The 19278-nt window shown below is 40.9% G+C and overlaps 1 protein-coding gene across 1 annotated transcript in view; it reads right to left on the reverse strand.

Annotated features, from left to right (window-relative positions):
• Positions 1-4245: 4245 nt before the first annotated feature.
• klf8 (Kruppel like factor 8) overlaps positions 4246-19278 on the reverse strand; it is a 49687-nt gene continuing 34654 nt past the window's right edge. The window contains exons 4-8 of the mRNA XM_008332731.3: positions 16711-16974; positions 16389-16623; positions 12161-12272; positions 9491-9630; positions 4246-9323 (exon numbers count right to left, since the gene is read on the reverse strand). Coding sequence (XP_008330953.2) covers positions 9142-9323; positions 9491-9630; positions 12161-12272; positions 16389-16623; positions 16711-16974 — 933 coding nt within the window. The 3' untranslated portion in view covers positions 4246-9141. The remainder of the gene's footprint in view (positions 9324-9490; positions 9631-12160; positions 12273-16388; positions 16624-16710; positions 16975-19278) is intronic.

The raw sequence follows: 19278 nt of genomic DNA on the forward strand, positions 1-19278 counted from the left end.
TTTGAACTTCGCTCAGAACAAACACTTGTGTCAGTGAATTTATTTTTTCAGCCCCTGGACTTTAGAAAATAAATCAGAAAAAGAAAGATGTACATTACCAATAATAAAAAAAAATCTTGTTTAATGTTTGTTTATGGAGAGGAAACAGTTTGTTTTGTTTCTTGTGTAAATATACATTTGTAAATATTTCTATGGTTTTTATTTGCTATGAAGATATTATTTTTCTCCACTTTTTTATCTGATGGGATTTTAGATCAGTCTCATGTCAAACGTTTGTTTTACTGTGTGACTTTTTGACACGTTGCATCTAAAGAAATTTATCAGTTGATGTAAAATGAAATAACTGTGGTTTATTTTTTTTTCTGTTTGAGAAAATAAAACGATTCATGAAATGACAGAGTTTCCTGTTTGATTAAAAACACAGGATCAGAGGATTCCAAGAACTGAAGAATTTTATGATTAATCTGGGAATTCTGACCCTTTATTTTGGAAATATTGAGAAGTTAGAGTCTGTCTGTGGTCAGGAAATAGATTAAAATAATTGTAATAAATTCTTGGACTGGATTCTTGTCTGGGTGACGATCTTATCTACGTAGAGATAAAACCCGGAGACGTGGTGAAATATTAAAAACTTCTTATTGAAAGAGGAAACTGCGTTAATCATTTCCCTTCGCTGCAACAAGAGGAAACTGCGTTAATCATTTCCCTCCGCTGCGACTTTGGAGAGATCCCTGATTGTCGTCTGCGTGGCGTGGTAGGCGAAAGGTCAAAGGTCAGAGGCAGGAGACTCCGCTCGAGGCTACGTGACAGATAAACCTGTGCGTTTCACCAAGAAATAAAGGCCACAATTATGTGGAGAGGAGTAATGAGGAGACGTGCAGAGGGAGGTGGAGTCCGTCCATGTGCTGTACTCTGGCAGCAGGAGTAATTATTATCTTTGTGTTAGGATGAAAAATGGTCTCATCATCCGAGGCGACGCCCTTCATCCTGACACGTGAAGTTCTCCGGGGGGGAGAGAGGGGGGGGTGAAGGAGTGAGTTTCTGAGTTTCTCCCCCAAAATGCACATTGAAGGGTTTGAAGACGTGGCCCTAACAGTGACCCCTCTGTTGACCCCGTGTCTATGTCCTGACGCACAACAGACAAACAAATGTTTGTTTGTTGATGCTACGTAGCTCCAAAAGCGTGTGCTGGAAGTTTGGTTCTGAGAACTGAAGTCGGAACATTGATAACCAGAACACGATTGTTAGTGAGAAACAGGCAGATCCAGATTAACACGTACGTGATTCATAAACTGACTAATTCGCTAAGCTACATGCTACACAAAGGCGGCTACATGCTCAAACGCCAAGGTAAACATTAACTAAGAAAGATTAGTTAAACAAAAATAGCTGAAATTAGTTTTTTGTTTCTTTATTCATCAGTCATTTGGTCTGAACACATTAAAGAAAGAATGTGAGAAAAAAACGTGTTTGCTGGAAGTTTGGTTCTGAGAACTGAAGTCGGAACATTCATAACCAGAACACGATTGAAAGATTAGTTAAACAAAAATAGCTGAAATTAGTTTTTTGTTTCTTTATTCATCAGTCATTTGGTCTGAACACATTAAAGAAAGAATGTGAGAAAAAAACGTGTTCACGATTGGTTTGGTTCTGAGAACTGAAGTCGGAACATTCATAACCAGAACACGATTGTTAGTGAGAAACAGGCAGATCCAGATTGACACGTACGTGATTCATAAAAGCACTAATTCGTCTTAATCACAGCCTGTAGTCACTTGGTCCACACCCTTTGGGCCTTGACAAAGAACTTTGAACCAATTTTTTGTAACCAAATTGTTGCCAAAGATTCTCAGAGCCCCAGAGGTGGAATCACAATGACTGTTTTTTTTTTTTGTTTGTTTTTGTTTTTCTTTAGCATTTAACCTAAGTTTTCTGCTGACGTGTGTTTTATCCAATTTTTCTTTTAGGCTCTGTTCTTAGTAAAGATTGATAGCAATGTTATATGTAAACCTTTTTCCTCCTTGCTGTGGCTGACAGATTTTATTTCCTTCTCTCTGAGCTCAAAGTCAATTCCACGGTCACCACCGAAGAACTCCTGTTTGAACTTGTCTGATGGAGGTTCTTATTTTTCCGCACCCTGCAGTGTTTTACACAGAGTTTATAACCTGCCTGAAAATAATATGCATGTCAGTTTTCAGTCTGTACTTGAGAATGGTCGTTTTACACAGAGTTTATAACCTGCCTGGAAATAATATGTATGTCAGTTTTCATTCTGTACTTGAGAATGGTCAGGGACGGAGTTTCATGAATGTAAATTAATGTCACTACAATAAAAAACAAAACTAAATGTTGGTAATAAAAAAACAAACAGAGTTGCTGCAGCAGGAGGCTAGCTTGGAAACGCTAAGCTAATTAGCTATTAGACTAGCAAATGTTTTTTTTTTTTGTTATTACATAACAAATCTTCCGTGCTACAGTGCTAATCCTCATCAATTGCTATTCAAGGAACAGGACAAAAAGTTTAAGACAGTCGTTTTTTTTTTTTCTCTCTAGTTTTTTTTCTTCATGATCTTCAGGTACAATTGAAGACTTGATTCCGAAAAAAAATTTGGGCCGCCAAAAAAAAAAAAAAAAACCCAAACTGTAATGATGTGTTTGTTGGTAGTAAACCTCATCTGACACCGTCCTCGCAGCAGCAGCAGCAGCAGCAGCAGCAGCAGCAGTCGGACCAGAACTGCTGCGTTTAACTTGTTCTTTTCAACAATTTTCTTTTATGACACAGTTGGAAACTAAAGCTGACGGCGGACGAGTCAAAAGAGGTGAACAGGGAACGGAGCCAAGTGAGCTGTCAAAACAAAGCACAACACCTGCAGACTTTGACTTGTCACAGACAGACAAGTCGGGGATCAACGTTATTGTTCTGTTAGGGTTTAGTGGAGAGAAGCCCGGGCAGGACTCGTCAGCGTGGATTTGACAGTTCTGCCTGCGTTTGTGTGTCCGCCTGTTTCCACTGTCTGTGTTTCTCACTGCACTGTGACTGGGAACGTTCTCAGGTCTAATGTTCTAGGTCTCAGGAAGGAGGGAGAGGTTCAGGGTTAAAACAGGACGTTACAGTGAAGTAACGCCCCCCAAAAATATCTATTTTTCAATAAACACTTTGTATTTCCGTCAATGCTGAGTAGAGACAATAAGGTTGTCGTTGTATCCAATTTTTTTCTATTTTTAGAGAAGAGACAATAAGGTTTAAATCTGACCGAGTTTGTGTCGGTCGAAGTTGTCGTTGTGTCAAATTTTTATTTTTTGACATCTATTTCACTGAAGAAATGTTTGAGTTGAGTTTGTTTCAAATTTCTGAAGGAAAGTCTCTCAAATTTCAAATCCAAACAACAGAAGAAACAGAAGTTGGAGTCGACTAAAAACATCAGAGTCCTGGTTCAGAGAGTGAAAGCTAATCTGCTAATCTGCTAATTTAGTCACTAAGATGATGTAGTTCAGATCCTGAGTCAAAGAGAAACTCTCACCGAGTCTCCACAGGTTTATGGTCACTGGAGACGAACCCTCAACCTTCAGCCTGCGCCTCATGGAGGACAAACCTGGAGAAACATCTTCTGTTGTTCTCCTGAAATTTCACAGAACCAAAACAAACGTGTAAAGACTGGGTTTGTCTCGGAGACGCTAAACCTGCGTGAAATGAAACAGCTGCCAGCGTGAGCCAATCCAAACGTGTTTTAACTGGACAACGGTGATCGGCTGTGATTAAGGGTTCACTGGTAGCATCAAGGCTAGCATCAGCAAAACAAAAAACAAAACAAAAAAAACAGACAAAAGATGAAGCAGCAACAGCATCAACGACAGCATCAGCAAAAACAACAAAACCTGAAGTAGTGAAGTGTGAAGTCACTTCCTGTCTCACACACATATACATGTTTTTATGAGTTTCCCTGCCCTTTATTCTCCAGTTGTTAACCTTTGACCTCAGTTTCTCCTTCCACCACAACATCACATTCAGTGACTTGTTAAAGGAATAATCCACATTTTTAAATGATATCATTATTGATTCATACACATTTTTACCTGTTTTTCCCCCTGGGCTGTCCAACTTTCCACCTCAATGATGGGATCCCTCTTATCTTAAATTGAGGTGCGCCCCCTTGTGGCTGAATATTGAACTGTTCGGTTCATAGGTAGAAAACTTAAATCATTTTAAAGTCACTTTGACGTAAGAAAACACACAGAAACCCGGGGTTAAATTGCACCAAAACATTTTAATTCTATAAAAGAAGGAGAAAGGAGGAGAAAATAAGGAAAACTGTACAGAGAGAAAGCGACTTTTAAACACCATGAGTCACAGTATCAAAAAGATCACGTTTTCCTCGCCCAAATTTACACATTTGTTCTGTACAAATACAAAAAAAAAACAAACAAACAAAAAAAAAACAACACAAAAGTAGGAGTCATTCATAGTTGTATTGTTGTTATTATTATAATCATAACTGCATTGCACTGAGTAAATATTTAGTACTGGCCCAGAACTGACTGCATTCAAGAGAAACTCAAAACAGACAAAAGAAGAAGAAAAAAAGAGTTAAGGTTTTCTGTTGTCTGATGTGCGCGGGTGTCAGAGGTCGCACCGAGGGGTCAGTGACATCACTGACAGTCTGTGATGTCATCAACTGCATTATCTATGTTTAAAATGTCTGTGTTTAGAGTTACATCAGCTCAGAAAGGAACGTGGGTTGAATAGTTATTTTTAATGTTATTATTTTTCTGAGCAGGGATTATGTTTTCATAACATTTGTAGTTTTTATATTTCTGACAAAAAGGCACTCTTATAATTCCAAAAGATCTCAGACGTCATCTAAGAAACAAAAATCACCAAAGTATAGTTTATTTTACTGGTTTTCCGAGGCCTTTTCTCTCTCAAATTTACTGTTTTTTTCTTTTCCTTAAATCCAAAGAAATTACATTTTCCCACAACTTTGTGTGACTCACAGAATATTTAAAAATAATATGTAGGAAACTCCAGCTTAGTAAACATGGAAAACTTATTGATTTTTGTGATTTTGTGTTTAATTTCTCTACAGTACAAACTAAAATAAATAATGTGGTTGTTTATCTCTGCCCTGTTGAAAATATGTCATTTTTTAAAAAATGTTTCTCCCCCACGCCTCCCCCTTTGGATTTATTAATATTAAAGGGCATTCCCCACTTTCTCTAACACACACATTAACATACCGAGGCTCACCAATGTCATTACAAGAAAACAGGAAGTCTCCATGCATCACAAGTGTGCACAACAACACAACTGGGACCATTTTTTTTCTTTCAAGAAACTACGCAAAACAAACATTGTTAGATTTGAAAATAATAATAATAATAACATTAACAATAATAACAATAATAATAATGAACAGGTGATGAAACACTTCATCAAAAACCAACAGAGAAAGAAGTCGAAGGAAAAAAGGGGGATTTTTTCACATTTTTTTAGTCAGTGTTAAAAATAGAAATTCACCCGTTACATTTACTCTGCGCTTTTTTTTCTGAGTATTTACACTTATGTACATTTGATTTCTCTTAATTATTTGTTCTTTTAACGTCTTTTATCAACAGCTCTATAAAAGAAAGTAAAATTGCAATCAAATGCATAAACTCTTCTAGAAAGATGTGCTTCGTCGCTGTGTTGTTGCTGTGTTCTTCTCTTCTTAATCTTTTTCTTTTTAAAGGGAAAATTCAGGGATTGTAGTGTGACGTTAATGAGGACACATAATCAACACCAACGATGCTAACGGCGCCCCCTGTGCTTAGAACCAAACCGTCAGGTGACAGTGGACACCAGAGTTAGCCGTGGACGCGTACCTCAGTCTGGTCTATTTGATGTTCGTCTGGTTTTTTTACTGTTCACACAACAACACACTCATCTACGTGGAGTTAGATGAGATTTTTTTTTTACTTTTCTCTGTGGAGATTTGTATGAAAAATACAAGCTGAGGTCTAAAGTAAAAAGAATGACTGCTTTTTTTTTCACCACTAAAAAAATGTCAAATTCTGATTTTCCATTCCACAGAATGTGATGGTCCACAGTTGAAATGTAATGCATTTGAAATTACCTCCAGACCACAAACGACTTTTGTGTCCAACGGCTAAAACTGTTGGTTCGTACGATGGACAATTGTACTGCAGTACAAGTAGCTCAAACCGACTTGTATCTACAAACTAAACGTTTTTTTCTTTGTTTTTATTCTGAGTGTTTGGTTCGAACGACTGGTGCTGATCGGTACTCAGACAACAACACAACCCAAAAAACCCTGCATTATCCCTTTAAGTTGAAGCAGAGGGAGGGTGTTAGGAGAACTGGGGTTTGCTCTGCCCTGCATTAGAAAAAATAATGACAGAATTCAGTTCTGATTCATTTTTTGTAAAAAACGGGGATAAAAATCTTTACAATTCAAAATATTGTCTCCAATTCGTAGTAAAAGTAAATGACGTCACTGGTTAAAGTCGTTTGTTTTTCACCCTCTCAGAAAGCCATCGTCATCAGTGACGTCATCATTGTTAAATCTTTTTATCGATCGATGTTTCTCAAAAAAGTCGGCTGTGTGACACTTGGTTCTCATTAAGTAGCTTTTCAGGAAAGGCTTTCAGGATGCAGTTACACTCCGTGACCACAAAGGGGCGCCACTCATTACCAATAAAATCAGGACAGAGCCAGAAATGCCTCTGAAGTGAGCGTTTAAGTTGCATAATTGAGATTTTGCTGGAGGTCAGCAGCAGAGAAATAGCGCCACCTGGTGACCTATTAATCAGAACTTGATCCATGTGTGCCCCCCCAAAAAAAAAGCCAGTGCCGGCCAGCAGCAGACCCCACCCTCCTGAACACCTGTCTGGTGGAAAAGCTAATGATGAGCATGAAGTTTTCCCTCCTGTGAGGTTTGACTATGAAAAACCCGAGCACATCAGACCCTGACAGCCCGACACCGTGCAAGGGTTGGTCCCAGGACCACTGATTGACCATGATGCACTGCAACGACGCCGTGTTGGCTCAGGAGTTTGGATTCTGTTATAGAGATAAAGAGCAGACTGTGATTGGTCGAACTCTTCTGGTATTATTGAGTGGAGCTGCTCTAAACTTCGACAATATTTTTACAAAATAAATTTTTCCTAATGATTATCAGAAGTCGTGCGTTTCAGGTTTTGCGATTTGAACAGTGACGGTCTGGACCTCAAGGACTTTCCAGGGTTTAAAGTCGTTGCTGAAAAGACGGTCATTTCAGGGTGTGTCTTTGAAACCACAAAGATCAAAACCTGTGTAAAATTTAGGATTAGTTTTTGGGTTTTTTTATTTTTATGGTCAAAACCTAGAATTTAAAAAAAGTCTTGCTTTGGTTTGATTTGGGTTTCCTGGGGTAAGGACACAGACTTGTTCAGACTTGTTCAGACTTGTTCAGACTTGTCTGCATTCATCTTCCAATGTGACTGATTAACGACTGTTCCGACAACGTGGCGGGACATTCCTTTATCGCACTATAAAGACTGGGGCCAAATCATCCACCCTGGGAAAACGTCAGGGTTGTCACCAACGAACAGCGCTGCATCGTCGGCCAAACATGGTCGGTCAGAGGTTCTGGTTTTTGACTTGATTTACTTTGATTAAGGCTCGACGGGCTGGAGGTAAAAGAACAAGAGCCCGGAACACACACACTTGTGAACATCTTTAAATTCTGATTATGTGTGTTGTCTCATAACACACAAACACACATGCACACACACACACACACGTACACACATTCTCAGAAAAGCTCCCCGATTCCCTGCACGAGTTTCTTCTCCTTATTATTATTTTTTTTTATCTTAAATGATTTGCGCCTCCTTCGTCTTTTTCACAACAAAAGGATGGGGAAATACTTTTGCTCCTTCTTTTTCATAAGAGCAGGTGCCATTTTGTTAAGAAGCCAAATCTGGCCAAAATAAAAAGAAGACAAGCATCGACACAAAACACAAAAGAGCAAATACTGTTAACAGAGAAGAAGAAAAATGCAAGAGAGAAAAAACAAAAAACACAAAAAAACGACTGCTTGATAACAATGAAAACAAATTATTCCTATAAAGTTCACAGTCATGTAGTTTCCTGTACCAGTGGAAAGGGGGCGCAGCACAGGACAGGTAGGGGGCGGGACAAATCAGGCTACTTTAGGATCTTGACCTCCGGAGCCTCAGGATTGGACACGAACGTGTGAAGATTATTGAACAAAGAAAAGTGATATGTCAAATATTTGGACTTTTTTTTATAACAAATCCAGCACAGAGTTTGAGTTATTTTTCCAAACAGATGATTTTAGTGACAAAATCAAAACAGTTTGAATGACTTAGCCCTTTTTCCCAATGATTTAGATTTGTTTTTTTCTGTACATGTCTCCTTTATAACAACTGGACAAAATGACCCCTTAACCATGGCTTGAATTTTTCTCTCCAATTTGACTAAAAACCACTGTTAAGATGCAAATACATGCATTTTTTTTATTAAAATGAAAACTTTGCTTAAAATAAGGCAGATCAAACATTTTAAAAAAAGCTCTGTATTTTCTGAAATTCTTCAAAATCTTTTGGAAAAATTGTGTCTGTTTGGATTTGTTGTTGGAAACCAACTAAATATTTAATAAAATCCATAATATATGGATTATTAGTTCTTCCCAACGGTGGAACAGAATGAAAGAGTGGCCAAACACACACACACACACACACACGTCAGGATGAAATGATGGGCGTGACGGATGAACGTCCCTGCTGATGGAAGTCTTTACGTCCAGTCTTGGTAGAAGAGGGGACGGAGTCACAGGCAGCGGCGGCGGGACATGTCTGTAGCAAACGCTCGGTCTTTATAATGAAGCACACACAAGAACTGCCCAAAAAAAGGAGAGAGAGAGAAAAACAATGTATGTTCCTGATAATCCTGTGGTTGGACAAGGAAGTGGTGAAGGATGAAGGACGAGCCACTTCTTCCTTGGCTGTGGAGGAGAAAAGCAGGAAGTAGCTGAGCTGGTTCCCTCTGGTACAAGATGTGCTGTGAGGGAGTAAAGAACCTCAGCAGGTTCACACGTGTTCTTTGTTCATTTTGTTGTTTTTTATTTGGGGGGTGGAGGTTCACATCATAACATGGCGGCGGCGGTGCAGGGAGAGGTGGTCAGACCGGGAGAAGGAGCGGTCACACTCAGTGCAACGAAAGGGTTTGATTCCTGTGTGCTTGCGAAAGTGTCGTGTCAGCTCATCCGAGCGAGCGAAGCGCCAGGTGCAGCCCTCCCAGGTACAGTGGTAGGGTTTCTCTCCTGGACCCAGGGAAAAGAGAAGAAGTAAAGGATGAAAAATACATATATATAAACAGCAACATGCAGCAGCAGAAATTACACTTCTCCTGTGAGCCACAAGGGGGCAAATCAGTTATCTTTTAACAGAAATTCACCACAGCTGTAAAAAAAAAGCTGTTCAACTCCACCTGTGTGTATCCTCCTGTGGGCTTTGAGGTGTGAACTCTTTGTGTAAACTTTTTTGCAGCCTTCATAGTCACACATGTGGATTCTCCGTCTTTTGACGTCTGGAGAGTCGGGATCCACAGGCTCCAGGTCGATAACTGACCTACGGGAGAAAAAAAAACAAAAACCAGATTCAATGACATGAATCTGTCAATCATACCAACGGTCAAATCCTCAGGGATGGACAAATAAATGGCTAGAAATGTTAGTGAAAAACGCCCCAGATAGATAAGAGTTCAAGTAAAACAGAAGGATGTTAGAGCCAAACTGAAATAAAAGCTCAGTCAGCCAGAACTATATATACAACATCTAAGAAACTTCCTCTGGATTTGACACAAACTTCACCTCCGGAAATTAATTTTGAGGAGCAGAGATTTTCTGGTGTGATTTTTTTTTTTGCCTTAAAGCACTCTGGTGCTGAGGATGAAATAGAAAAAGTAATAAATGAATTCAATTTTTAATTAGACACAAAAGATTGGCCTGATGATTTTTTTTTTTTATCTCCCACGGGGCTGGGAGTGGTGATGTGGCCACCAGAAGGCGACAGAGAGTCAGTGCTGTCTCCAGTCCAGTTACAGTCAGTCCAACTGTAACTGTCGTTGACTTCATGGGCTGTTCTGAGATCTGTGTTCATCTGGACTGTTGTCTTTTTTCTGTTTGTTAAAGTCAGATGTTGTTACTGAAGAACAACATCAGACAAATGTTTAAAGAAACAACGAGGACGTGTTGGTTGGTCTCCTGAGTGACGGTGGACTGCATGACGTAAACCTGTTTACACTTAAGGACTGGGACAGCCCTGCCCAGCAACACACACACACACACACACACAGACTGTGATGGGCTCTGTTAAACATTATGTCTCTTTGTATTTATCTATATGTTCTTATTTATGTGTGTAACACACACACACACACACACACACACACACAGACACACACAGACAGTTCAGTAACCACACCCGGTTTTGCTGTTAAAAGTCAGGCGGCCTCACCCACTGGGTGTGGGATGAAGCAGCTAATCTGATTTTTCTGATGGACACACACACACACACACACACACATGCATGTTTTTCTGTACTTTTGAGTGCAGACAAAAGAGTGTAAAAGCACCAAACGTAGTGAAATGTGAGTCGTGCTCCACGTCGACGTAACGTCGTACGCTAACTTTGTGAACATTAACCAGAAACAACAGATACCGTATCTGACCAGTAGAGGGTGACGTAGGCAGATGCAAAGTGATTTCACGGAATTAAAAAAAATGCTCTTTTTGCCAACGTGCAAATGAAAATGTGTGTTTGTTGTTTGTTGGACTTCACTTCGTCACAGAATCTGAAACTAAAAGACGCCCTCTAAAGGTTCTTTGTGGAACACCACGGGTTAGCTTCAGAGAGAGAGAAAAAACTAAATATATACAAGTAAATATATGAACATATATGTATGTATGTGTCTCCAGTATTAGGATGAACCTCTTTCCTGACCCAGAGGTTCTGGATCACCTCAGAGTTGTGCGGCAGGATCAGATTGTGTTTTCGCTGCCACACCCGTTGGACTGTTAGGGAGACACCTTATTAAGAATCCAGAGGGAGGGGTGAGGGCGTGGCAGACTTTGTTTTTGGTCCAAGGAGTCTGTCCTCGCTCACTCTCATATGATTGACCCAAAAATACTAATTTTCCACTTAAAAAGAGATGAGCTTTCAAAGGTCAAGAGCTCGCCTTTGAAAGAACCAAATGTCCTGGTTTATGGAGCATGAACACACACACACACACACTCACACACACACACATTCACACACACACACAGGCTGTGAAGAGAAGAGACGCCCTCACGCTGTAACAGGGAGACAAGTGTGTGCATGCGCAGATTGTGAGCGTGTGTGTGAGGTTATATAAGGTTATGTAAGTGTCCAGTTGGTGGTGGTGTTTTTGCCACCACCCAAAGCTGCGGCAGCAGCAGCAGCAGCAGCAGCTGCAGTAGAGGAAACCACCGTTCTACTGCAGAGCAGCAGGAACATTCAGTACCTGGAACTGAAGACAAAATGGTTCCAAGTCACTAAGGCTTCCTCCTGTGTTTCTTACGGAGATGAAGTCAGTGTTTATCAGTTCTCCAGGTTTGGGTGGATGTTCAAACGGTGACTTTGAAAAGTCTTTTAGTACTCGTTCACGGTTTCATTTTTACTACACTTTGACAAAGGTGAGTGAGAGACAGTAATAAAGAAACTGTGCAGAATACGTCCAGTAAAAATCACAGAGTATGTTGATGATTGACTGATTTACCACCTGCTCTCAGGGACTCAGGTGTCTATTCTCCTGTAATGACTACGAATGGCCACTAGGATGACAGTGTAGCTCACAGCAACGGCGCCAGAGAAAACTTTCTGGAAATGATTCAGTTTTCCGACAACAACTTTAGTTTTTTTTTTTTATATGTGATATAACAAGACTGGTCACAAATATGAAGTACTTGCTAGTGTCATATATTGAAGTACAACACAGAGTACCTGAATATTTATGGTTAGTTGACTATGGAGCAAGCCAGAAGAGTTAAAGGTCAAGTGTGTAACTGCTGTCTCCCGTCTACAGCATCAACTGGTACGAACAGGAACTGAGTGGAACCTTTCAGCACCGTCTACTCACCCCACGTCCAGGCCCTGGGTGCTGAGGGAGGCAGACCCTGACTCTGTACCGCTCTCAGCGTCGCTATCGCTCTGATACTCCACAGGAGACGTGGAACCTGGTTTAAGACGAACTGGACAGGAGAAAAAGAACGAGGACCAGGGATGACACAGGGCAACAGCAGAAGAAGAAGAAGAAGAACACGTGGAGGAGTAAAGGTGAAATAATGAGGAGGAGGAGGAGGAGGAGGAGAGATGAGTCAGAGAAGAAAGAGAAGAGAGGGGAACAAAGAGAGAGGAGAACAGCAGGGGGTTAATCATCGTAACACGGCGACCAGTGCAGCAACTTAACAAGACAAAGACATGCCTCAGTGTGTGTGTGTGTGTGTGTGTAATTAGGCGTGGTCAACGGGGCTGCAAAAGAATTAATGGATAAAATCTGCGAGACCAAACCCATGTTCCCTGTGTCCTGTTCTGTTTTGATGTTTGTTCACACGTTTTTTTTAACATTCTGTCTTTCATTTTATTTTTCCTCTAACTTCTGTCTCTGTTTTAAAATGTCAACACGTAGGCAGCAAGTTGACGCAAATAAAGGTTAATACAAAAAAAACCCTTTCTGTAGAAGAAGTCAGACGGAGGGAGAATTAGTCAACTCTGACTTGAGGTTAGCCTCGGAGATAGCTGAACGATAAAAGAACCAAAAAACCTAAACCTTAGAAGTCTGGAGGCTCTGACTACGACAGACAAAACTACTAAAACAATATCGAGACAAAAGATACCTTAAGGACAGTCAAGACCACAACAAAAAACAAAAACTTCTGATGAGCTTCAGAACCACAACCCTTAGAAGGTCACCAGAAGGTAAACTTCTAAGGTTGTACCTTTTATAGAGCTGAAATTCAAGACAGAAAATGTCTAAAATCTAGCAAACAGCTGTCTGAAATGAACGAGAATTCATTTTTACAAGATGAAGTCAAATCCAAAATATTTAAGCAAAAAAACGATCCTGTGTGTAGGTCGACCTGCGAACCTTGATCCACAACGTATCCTCGGTGCAAATGTTTATCGTTGAATCATGAGAACCACCAGGTGTCACTGTGGTGTTTACCTGTGTTTTGGTGAACAGGAACGGTTGATGAATGGATGGATGGATGGTTGGTTGATTGATTAGTTGATAAGTAGATTCTTTAATCATCCCATGAAGAGGAGGTTATGTTAGACACCGGCTGTAGATCTGGAGATATTGACTTGCTGCCAGATTATCCCCCCCCCCCCTCCCACTCTCCCACAGATATTGGGGTGTGGTCTCAGCTGCCTGCCTTACCCTAACCATAGTCCTGCTACATGGGAAGGGTTGTGTCAAATCACATGTTCCCAGACTGGGCCAACACACACACACACACACACACACACACACACACATGTTCAGGGAGTCTTCTTTCATTTCTGCTGCTTCATGACGAGCAGTGACACAGAGCAGGAGCGACTGCAGGAATGTGGCAGCCATACTGTTCAAAGTCCAGTCTGCAGACAGAAAGGACAGGGAGGACTGGAGTGGATTGGTGGCTGACGCAAGGAATTTTGGGTGGAGTATCCACAGCATGTGTGTGTGTGTGTGTGAGTGTGTGTGTGTGGGGAGGGTCGCAAACCAAGAGAAGTGTTCCCTGACTCCGGAGACAATTAAGTCCAAACCCCCGACATCCCAACTCTCCACGCAACGAAAAGGGAAAGGCAGCTTCCTTCTTTTTGTCAAGCTAGCTTTCAAACTAGCCAACTAGTCGTCAACGCCCACCACCCCTCCAGCTCAACTGCACCCTACACCGACACATCCACCTTTTAGCACATACTATTCATTGCTCATTTAGCATCACAAATGATAGAACAGAGGACGTGTGTGCAGTCCTCGAAAACCACAGGGAAATAACCCACTCCAGTGACTTGAACTTGAGCATTTCCTTATGTGACAAAGACTTGGGCGGTGTCTGAAACCCCTACACCCTACAACACCCTACGTCATCCACTATAAATGTATCCCACAATTCACTGCGAAATCTAGCGGACAACCGATGGTCACTGCCCAAGCAGTATATACCCCGGACACGATTTTGGACACAGCTTGGCTTTAAAACCTAGAGATTCAACATCAGTCGTTCTGTTGGGCACAACCGTTGACTAATAACCCTGGTGACCTTGGCATTTCCTCAGAGTACTTTCACAAACTCAGACTGAAACCTCACTCTTCCTCTCTGTAGCAGAACACGAAAACAAGCAAGGTCGTACGGGTCATTCCTACAGCTAACTCCTGTTTAGAGAGTTCATGTGTTAGCATAGCACGCCACGATTACTAGTTAAAGAATAATTACTATGTAATGTCAGTTAAAAAAGCTTCCAGGTCAGTATTAGTTTGTGAATAGAGTATTAAAGATGACCTATCTCTAATTCTGGTGTTAACACTGGTCCAAGAATTTCAGATTCACCACACGCACAAAGACCTTTATTTTCAGGTCATTGAGGAAGTAAATAAAACCCTGGCGTTTTGGTCCTCCCACTGCACCTTCAGGCTTTTTTAGAACTTCCAGAGAATTATTCTGTTTGTAAACATTCATGATTGATAGCACAGTGTCACGTTGCCAAGAAAATTGTTGTTTTGACTAAACTAGTGCAGAGTATCGGTTGCTGTTTGCTCAGGGATGGACTTCACCTCCTCAAACCTGTTACTCAACCAATAGACACCTTTATTTTAGCAGCAGGTATCAGTTTGATTTTTGTTTTTTGTTAAAAAAAAACAGGGTGTGATATACCTTCACCTCTGTGTTCAGAAAAAATATACTACTTATATTTGATAGTGCAAGGTAATTTGGGACTAGATTTTACTCTTACTTACTCTTAGCTACATCTGAGCTAAAATTAACGCCACAATATTATGCAGTGAGTTGTGCTAACTGCTACTTCTGTCTGTGCTAAATTTAGCAATGCTCTTGGTTAAAATACATATATATAAACATATTTTTTTCTACAATCTATTTTACTAGCCTCTAGCCATTTATATGCAAAGTTTTAGCAAATGTTTTCTACTAGCCTCTAGCCATTTATATGCAAAGTCTTAGCAAATGTTTTTCTATTTTTTTTTTAACTTTCATGCCATTTTCTTAGCTTTTTTGGCTTACATTTACCTAGCATATCTGGGCTAATTTGAAAGTGAAAGTGAAAGAATTTATTTGGCTGACTTTAGCTATTTCCTTAGCCTTGACCTTGACTAACTGTAAGATATGACAGTATCTTTCACAGCTTACCTCCAGCTAGCTTCTCTGTATTTTAGTTAGCTTTAAACTGATTCTGTGCTACCTTAGTGCTCGGTGTTAGCTAATTCACAGTTGTATTCTTTGGTAGCAGGATATTTTGTGAACTTTTCACTTCAGGCCAGTGCTAATTTCACATCTGTTATTTTTTCAGAGTATAGTCTTGTAGAAAGCACTTCCTGTTTGAATTTACGGGACATCTGGGGGAACAGCATCAGCTGCTGAAACACTGATGCATAAAAAGGCGAGCAGGAACTTTTATTTCCACAAATGGATCTACCCACAAGTTTGCTCATCAATCTCCAGGCACATATGGAACTCATCGAGCGTGACACACTCAGACAGACAGACAGACAGACAGATGTAACACACCACAACCCATAAACATACACACAACATCTCTGTCACAGACACACTGTGGTCCTCTGAGACCGAGTGCTAACAATAAACAACCGTGTGTGAATGAGACACCGACACTGACACAGTTGGACGTGTGGAGAAGAAAAAAAAAAGAAGCTCTTTTTGCCTTGAGGAAATGGACAGTTGTAGCTGACAGAGTGTAATGACACTAAGGTAAAGTTAAAGGGAGGTCAATCTGACCTATTTATACACTTAAATTTTTAACCTGACCCATGCTCCTATTGGATGGTTCAGCCGTCAAACACACTTTGGATCAGCAGATGGTTCCTGCTCTGCTGTAGCAGCTGTTTTTCTACCTCTTTATAATAGGAATAAATGCAAAATCAACAGCATGTAATGTCAGACGTTAGGGTCGTTTCTTTTTTTTTTTTTTTTTTTCATCCCCCCCTTTTTTTTTTTTTTTTTTTTCATCCCCCCCTTTTTTTTTTTTTTTTTTTCTGTCAATAACTCCATCCTAGGCTTAGTTTTAAGCTATTTTGATTTTTTTATATTATTTTTATTTTGAGGTTTAGCGTTTCAGCATCTACTTACCACTTCCTTCCGAACGCCCGTCGCTGCCTATGAGTGGCACGGTGATGGCCGCTGTGGCTACGCCATCTGTGGGCATCGTAGTGTAGACGACCGGCAGTGACTGCACCACCACAGGGATGGTCTGCAGCTGGCCCACCTTACTGGGCATGCTGACGGAGGGGATGGTGTGGATGACGTGCAGGATCTGCTGGCCCCCAGCGCCCTGTGTAGCCAGGATAGAACCCGGTGAGAGGACCTGCCGCGGGGGGGGAAGATAAAGACGATCGGTTTCTGTGATCGTCCTTCAACCAACACCATGTGAATATCAGTGATTGTTGTTTACCATGGAGCCTATGGATTGTACCGCAGAGGGGACAGGCGTGGCCGTCAGACTGGGCTGGGTGGCTGTGCTGCTGGGCGGAGGGTTGACTGTGGTGTTGGTCACGGAGACTGTGTGTGAAGACATACGAGGTTTGTTGAGGGACAGGTCCATGGGTTGGTTCTGGTCCTCCGTGGGACACTGAGAAGGCGAGGAAGGTTCTGTCTTACAGGCTGGAGTCTCTGTCTTTATTTTCAGGTTGGTCGGCTGTGGGCAGTCATCAGGCTGCTGCAGACACGGAGAGAACGACAATAAAGGGAGGGATTTAGACACTAGAATTTTTTAGAATTCTTTTGCGGAGAAGTAGGACAAGAACTGGAATCATCTGGTCTTCCAGCAAACAATCAATAACAACATCCAGTGGTATTTAAAATATATTTAAATGTTTCCAAAACCAAAGTTACAGCTTTTCAGTCCATATTGAATATACTTTACAAATGACTTGGACGTTCAACCAAACATCCACCCATTCACAGTCGGTCGATGAAGGACTTGGACAATAACACACCAGTTGTTTTAATGTCTGGTTTATTGATGAAAAGGTAAAGTTTAACTTAAGTTAGCTTGTTGTTAAAGGTAAAGTTTAACTTAAGTTAGCTTTTGGCTAACTGTTACCGGCTAAATATTTTTTGTGGCAAACTCTAAGTCAGTTTTGGCTCATTCCTGGGTGCCCCACGGTCAGAGACAACTTCGTCACCATAAGATGTTCAAGGAAAAATGCCCCGTCCATAAAAAATATATTTCTTATTTGAAGTTTCTAATAAAAAGCTCATTTAAAACTTTAATGGAATCCAGATCAGGCTGTGAGACCACACCCTGATATCCCCCCTCCTCCTCCTCCTCCTCCTCCTCCTCCTCCTCCTCCTCCTCCTCCGAGGAAAACTGGGCACCACTTTAACCAACACTGCTGCCATGAAGCTCCAGTGTTCAGGAAACAATGGCTGCTGTGTGGGAACGTGAGAGGGGGAGATGTAGGGGGGAGGCAGAGAGAGGGAAGGGCTGGATGGATGGAGAGACAGACTGGTACAGCCGTTCAGGATTTGGCTCTGATCCAGTTCAGCTGAGCTCCGCTCGGCTTTGGGTGGAGCCTACAGGCCACGCCTCCTTATCCAGGTCACACGGTTCAGAGGGCGTTGTTGACCAGGACAAAAATGGAGTGAGGAGTCGCACTACATCGGCAAATTGAAGATGATATGAATAAAACGGCAGGAGAGAGAAGGAAGGAAGGAGGGAAGGAAGGATAACATACAAGAGGGAAGATGTTACTGCCAAGTGAGCAAACTCCAAAATGAAAGTAAAAAAAAAGTAATTGAAAAATAGGAAAAACAACAGAAAGGGAAAAAAAGAAATTAAAGGAAAAGAAAAGGAGGGGAGGAAAAACAACAGAAAGGGAAAAAAAGGAAATGAGGGAAATTGAAGAAAGAGAAAGGATGCTGTGTTGGAAAAAAAGGAACTTTCTAAAAATAACAGCGTAGTGAAAACGAAACGACAAAAGTATAAAAAAAAAGTAGTGAGTGAAAATAAGACAGAGCCAAAGAAAGAAAGGAAGAAAAAAAAGGAAAAAACGAGCGAAGGACAGGGAGAGTGGGTGGGAAAGGCCGAGTGTTGCCATGGAAACAGGGAGTGATCAGCTGACTCCATGTTTTCCACTCGTTCTCCAACAACTCCCTCTCTTTTTTTTCCTCCATCCCAGTTTATCTTTCCATCATCTTCATCCTGTCCTTCTCCACCACTTTCCCTCTTCCTCCCTCTTGGTCCTGGCCACACCTCCTCCACCTTCCTCTCACCCACACATCCCACCTCGCCCTCCATCGTCAGCCACACCTTTGTTCTGTCTCCACCTTGCCTTACCCTCCCTCGCTTTCACCCACTCACTGCATTTGTCTCCTCACCTTTATCTTCATCATTTGCTGAGATTTGAACCCACGTCTGAGGGAATCCCTTCATAATAACGTCAATCATTTCAGACTTCACTTTTGTAACAGGGAAAATTTCACATTAAAATATTACAAACACAGATTTTTAGGTCAAATTAAAGAACTACATACAGTAAGTACTGCACTTTCAAGGTCCATTTTGAAAAGAGTTTCAGCGTCAAGTGGAAATTATCAAAAAGATTTAATTATTTTTCAAAGATTTAAATGATGAAAAAGAAAAAATCTTTGCAGAAAAATTTAATCATTATTTGATGTTAATTTTGTTTTAGGACATATTTTAATATATCCGTCAGGGATCATGTTTTCTCTTTCGCTTTTGGTCCTTTCAACAATGTTCTCAATAACAGTAGGTTGAAATATCATTGGTCACGTTACAGTTTCAGTGAGTTCACTTTACTGGATCAGTGACAGTGAATATTTACAAACATTTTATGGACCACATGACAGATTTGTTTTGTTCTGGAGGCAGAAAACGACCAGAAACAAAATAAAAAAAATAAGGGTCGACGTTAATGACCTTCAGGGAACAAGCACTGATGTGAGTTCAGTCCAAGCTGCTGTTGCTGCCTTTCCTCCCTGGGATGAAATCAATAGG

This window comes from Cynoglossus semilaevis, chromosome 19 (genome assembly GCF_000523025.1).
Source record: "Cynoglossus semilaevis isolate Cse_v1.0 chromosome 19, Cse_v1.0, whole genome shotgun sequence".
In the NCBI taxonomy this organism is placed as follows: Eukaryota; Metazoa; Chordata; class Actinopteri; order Pleuronectiformes; family Cynoglossidae; genus Cynoglossus; species Cynoglossus semilaevis.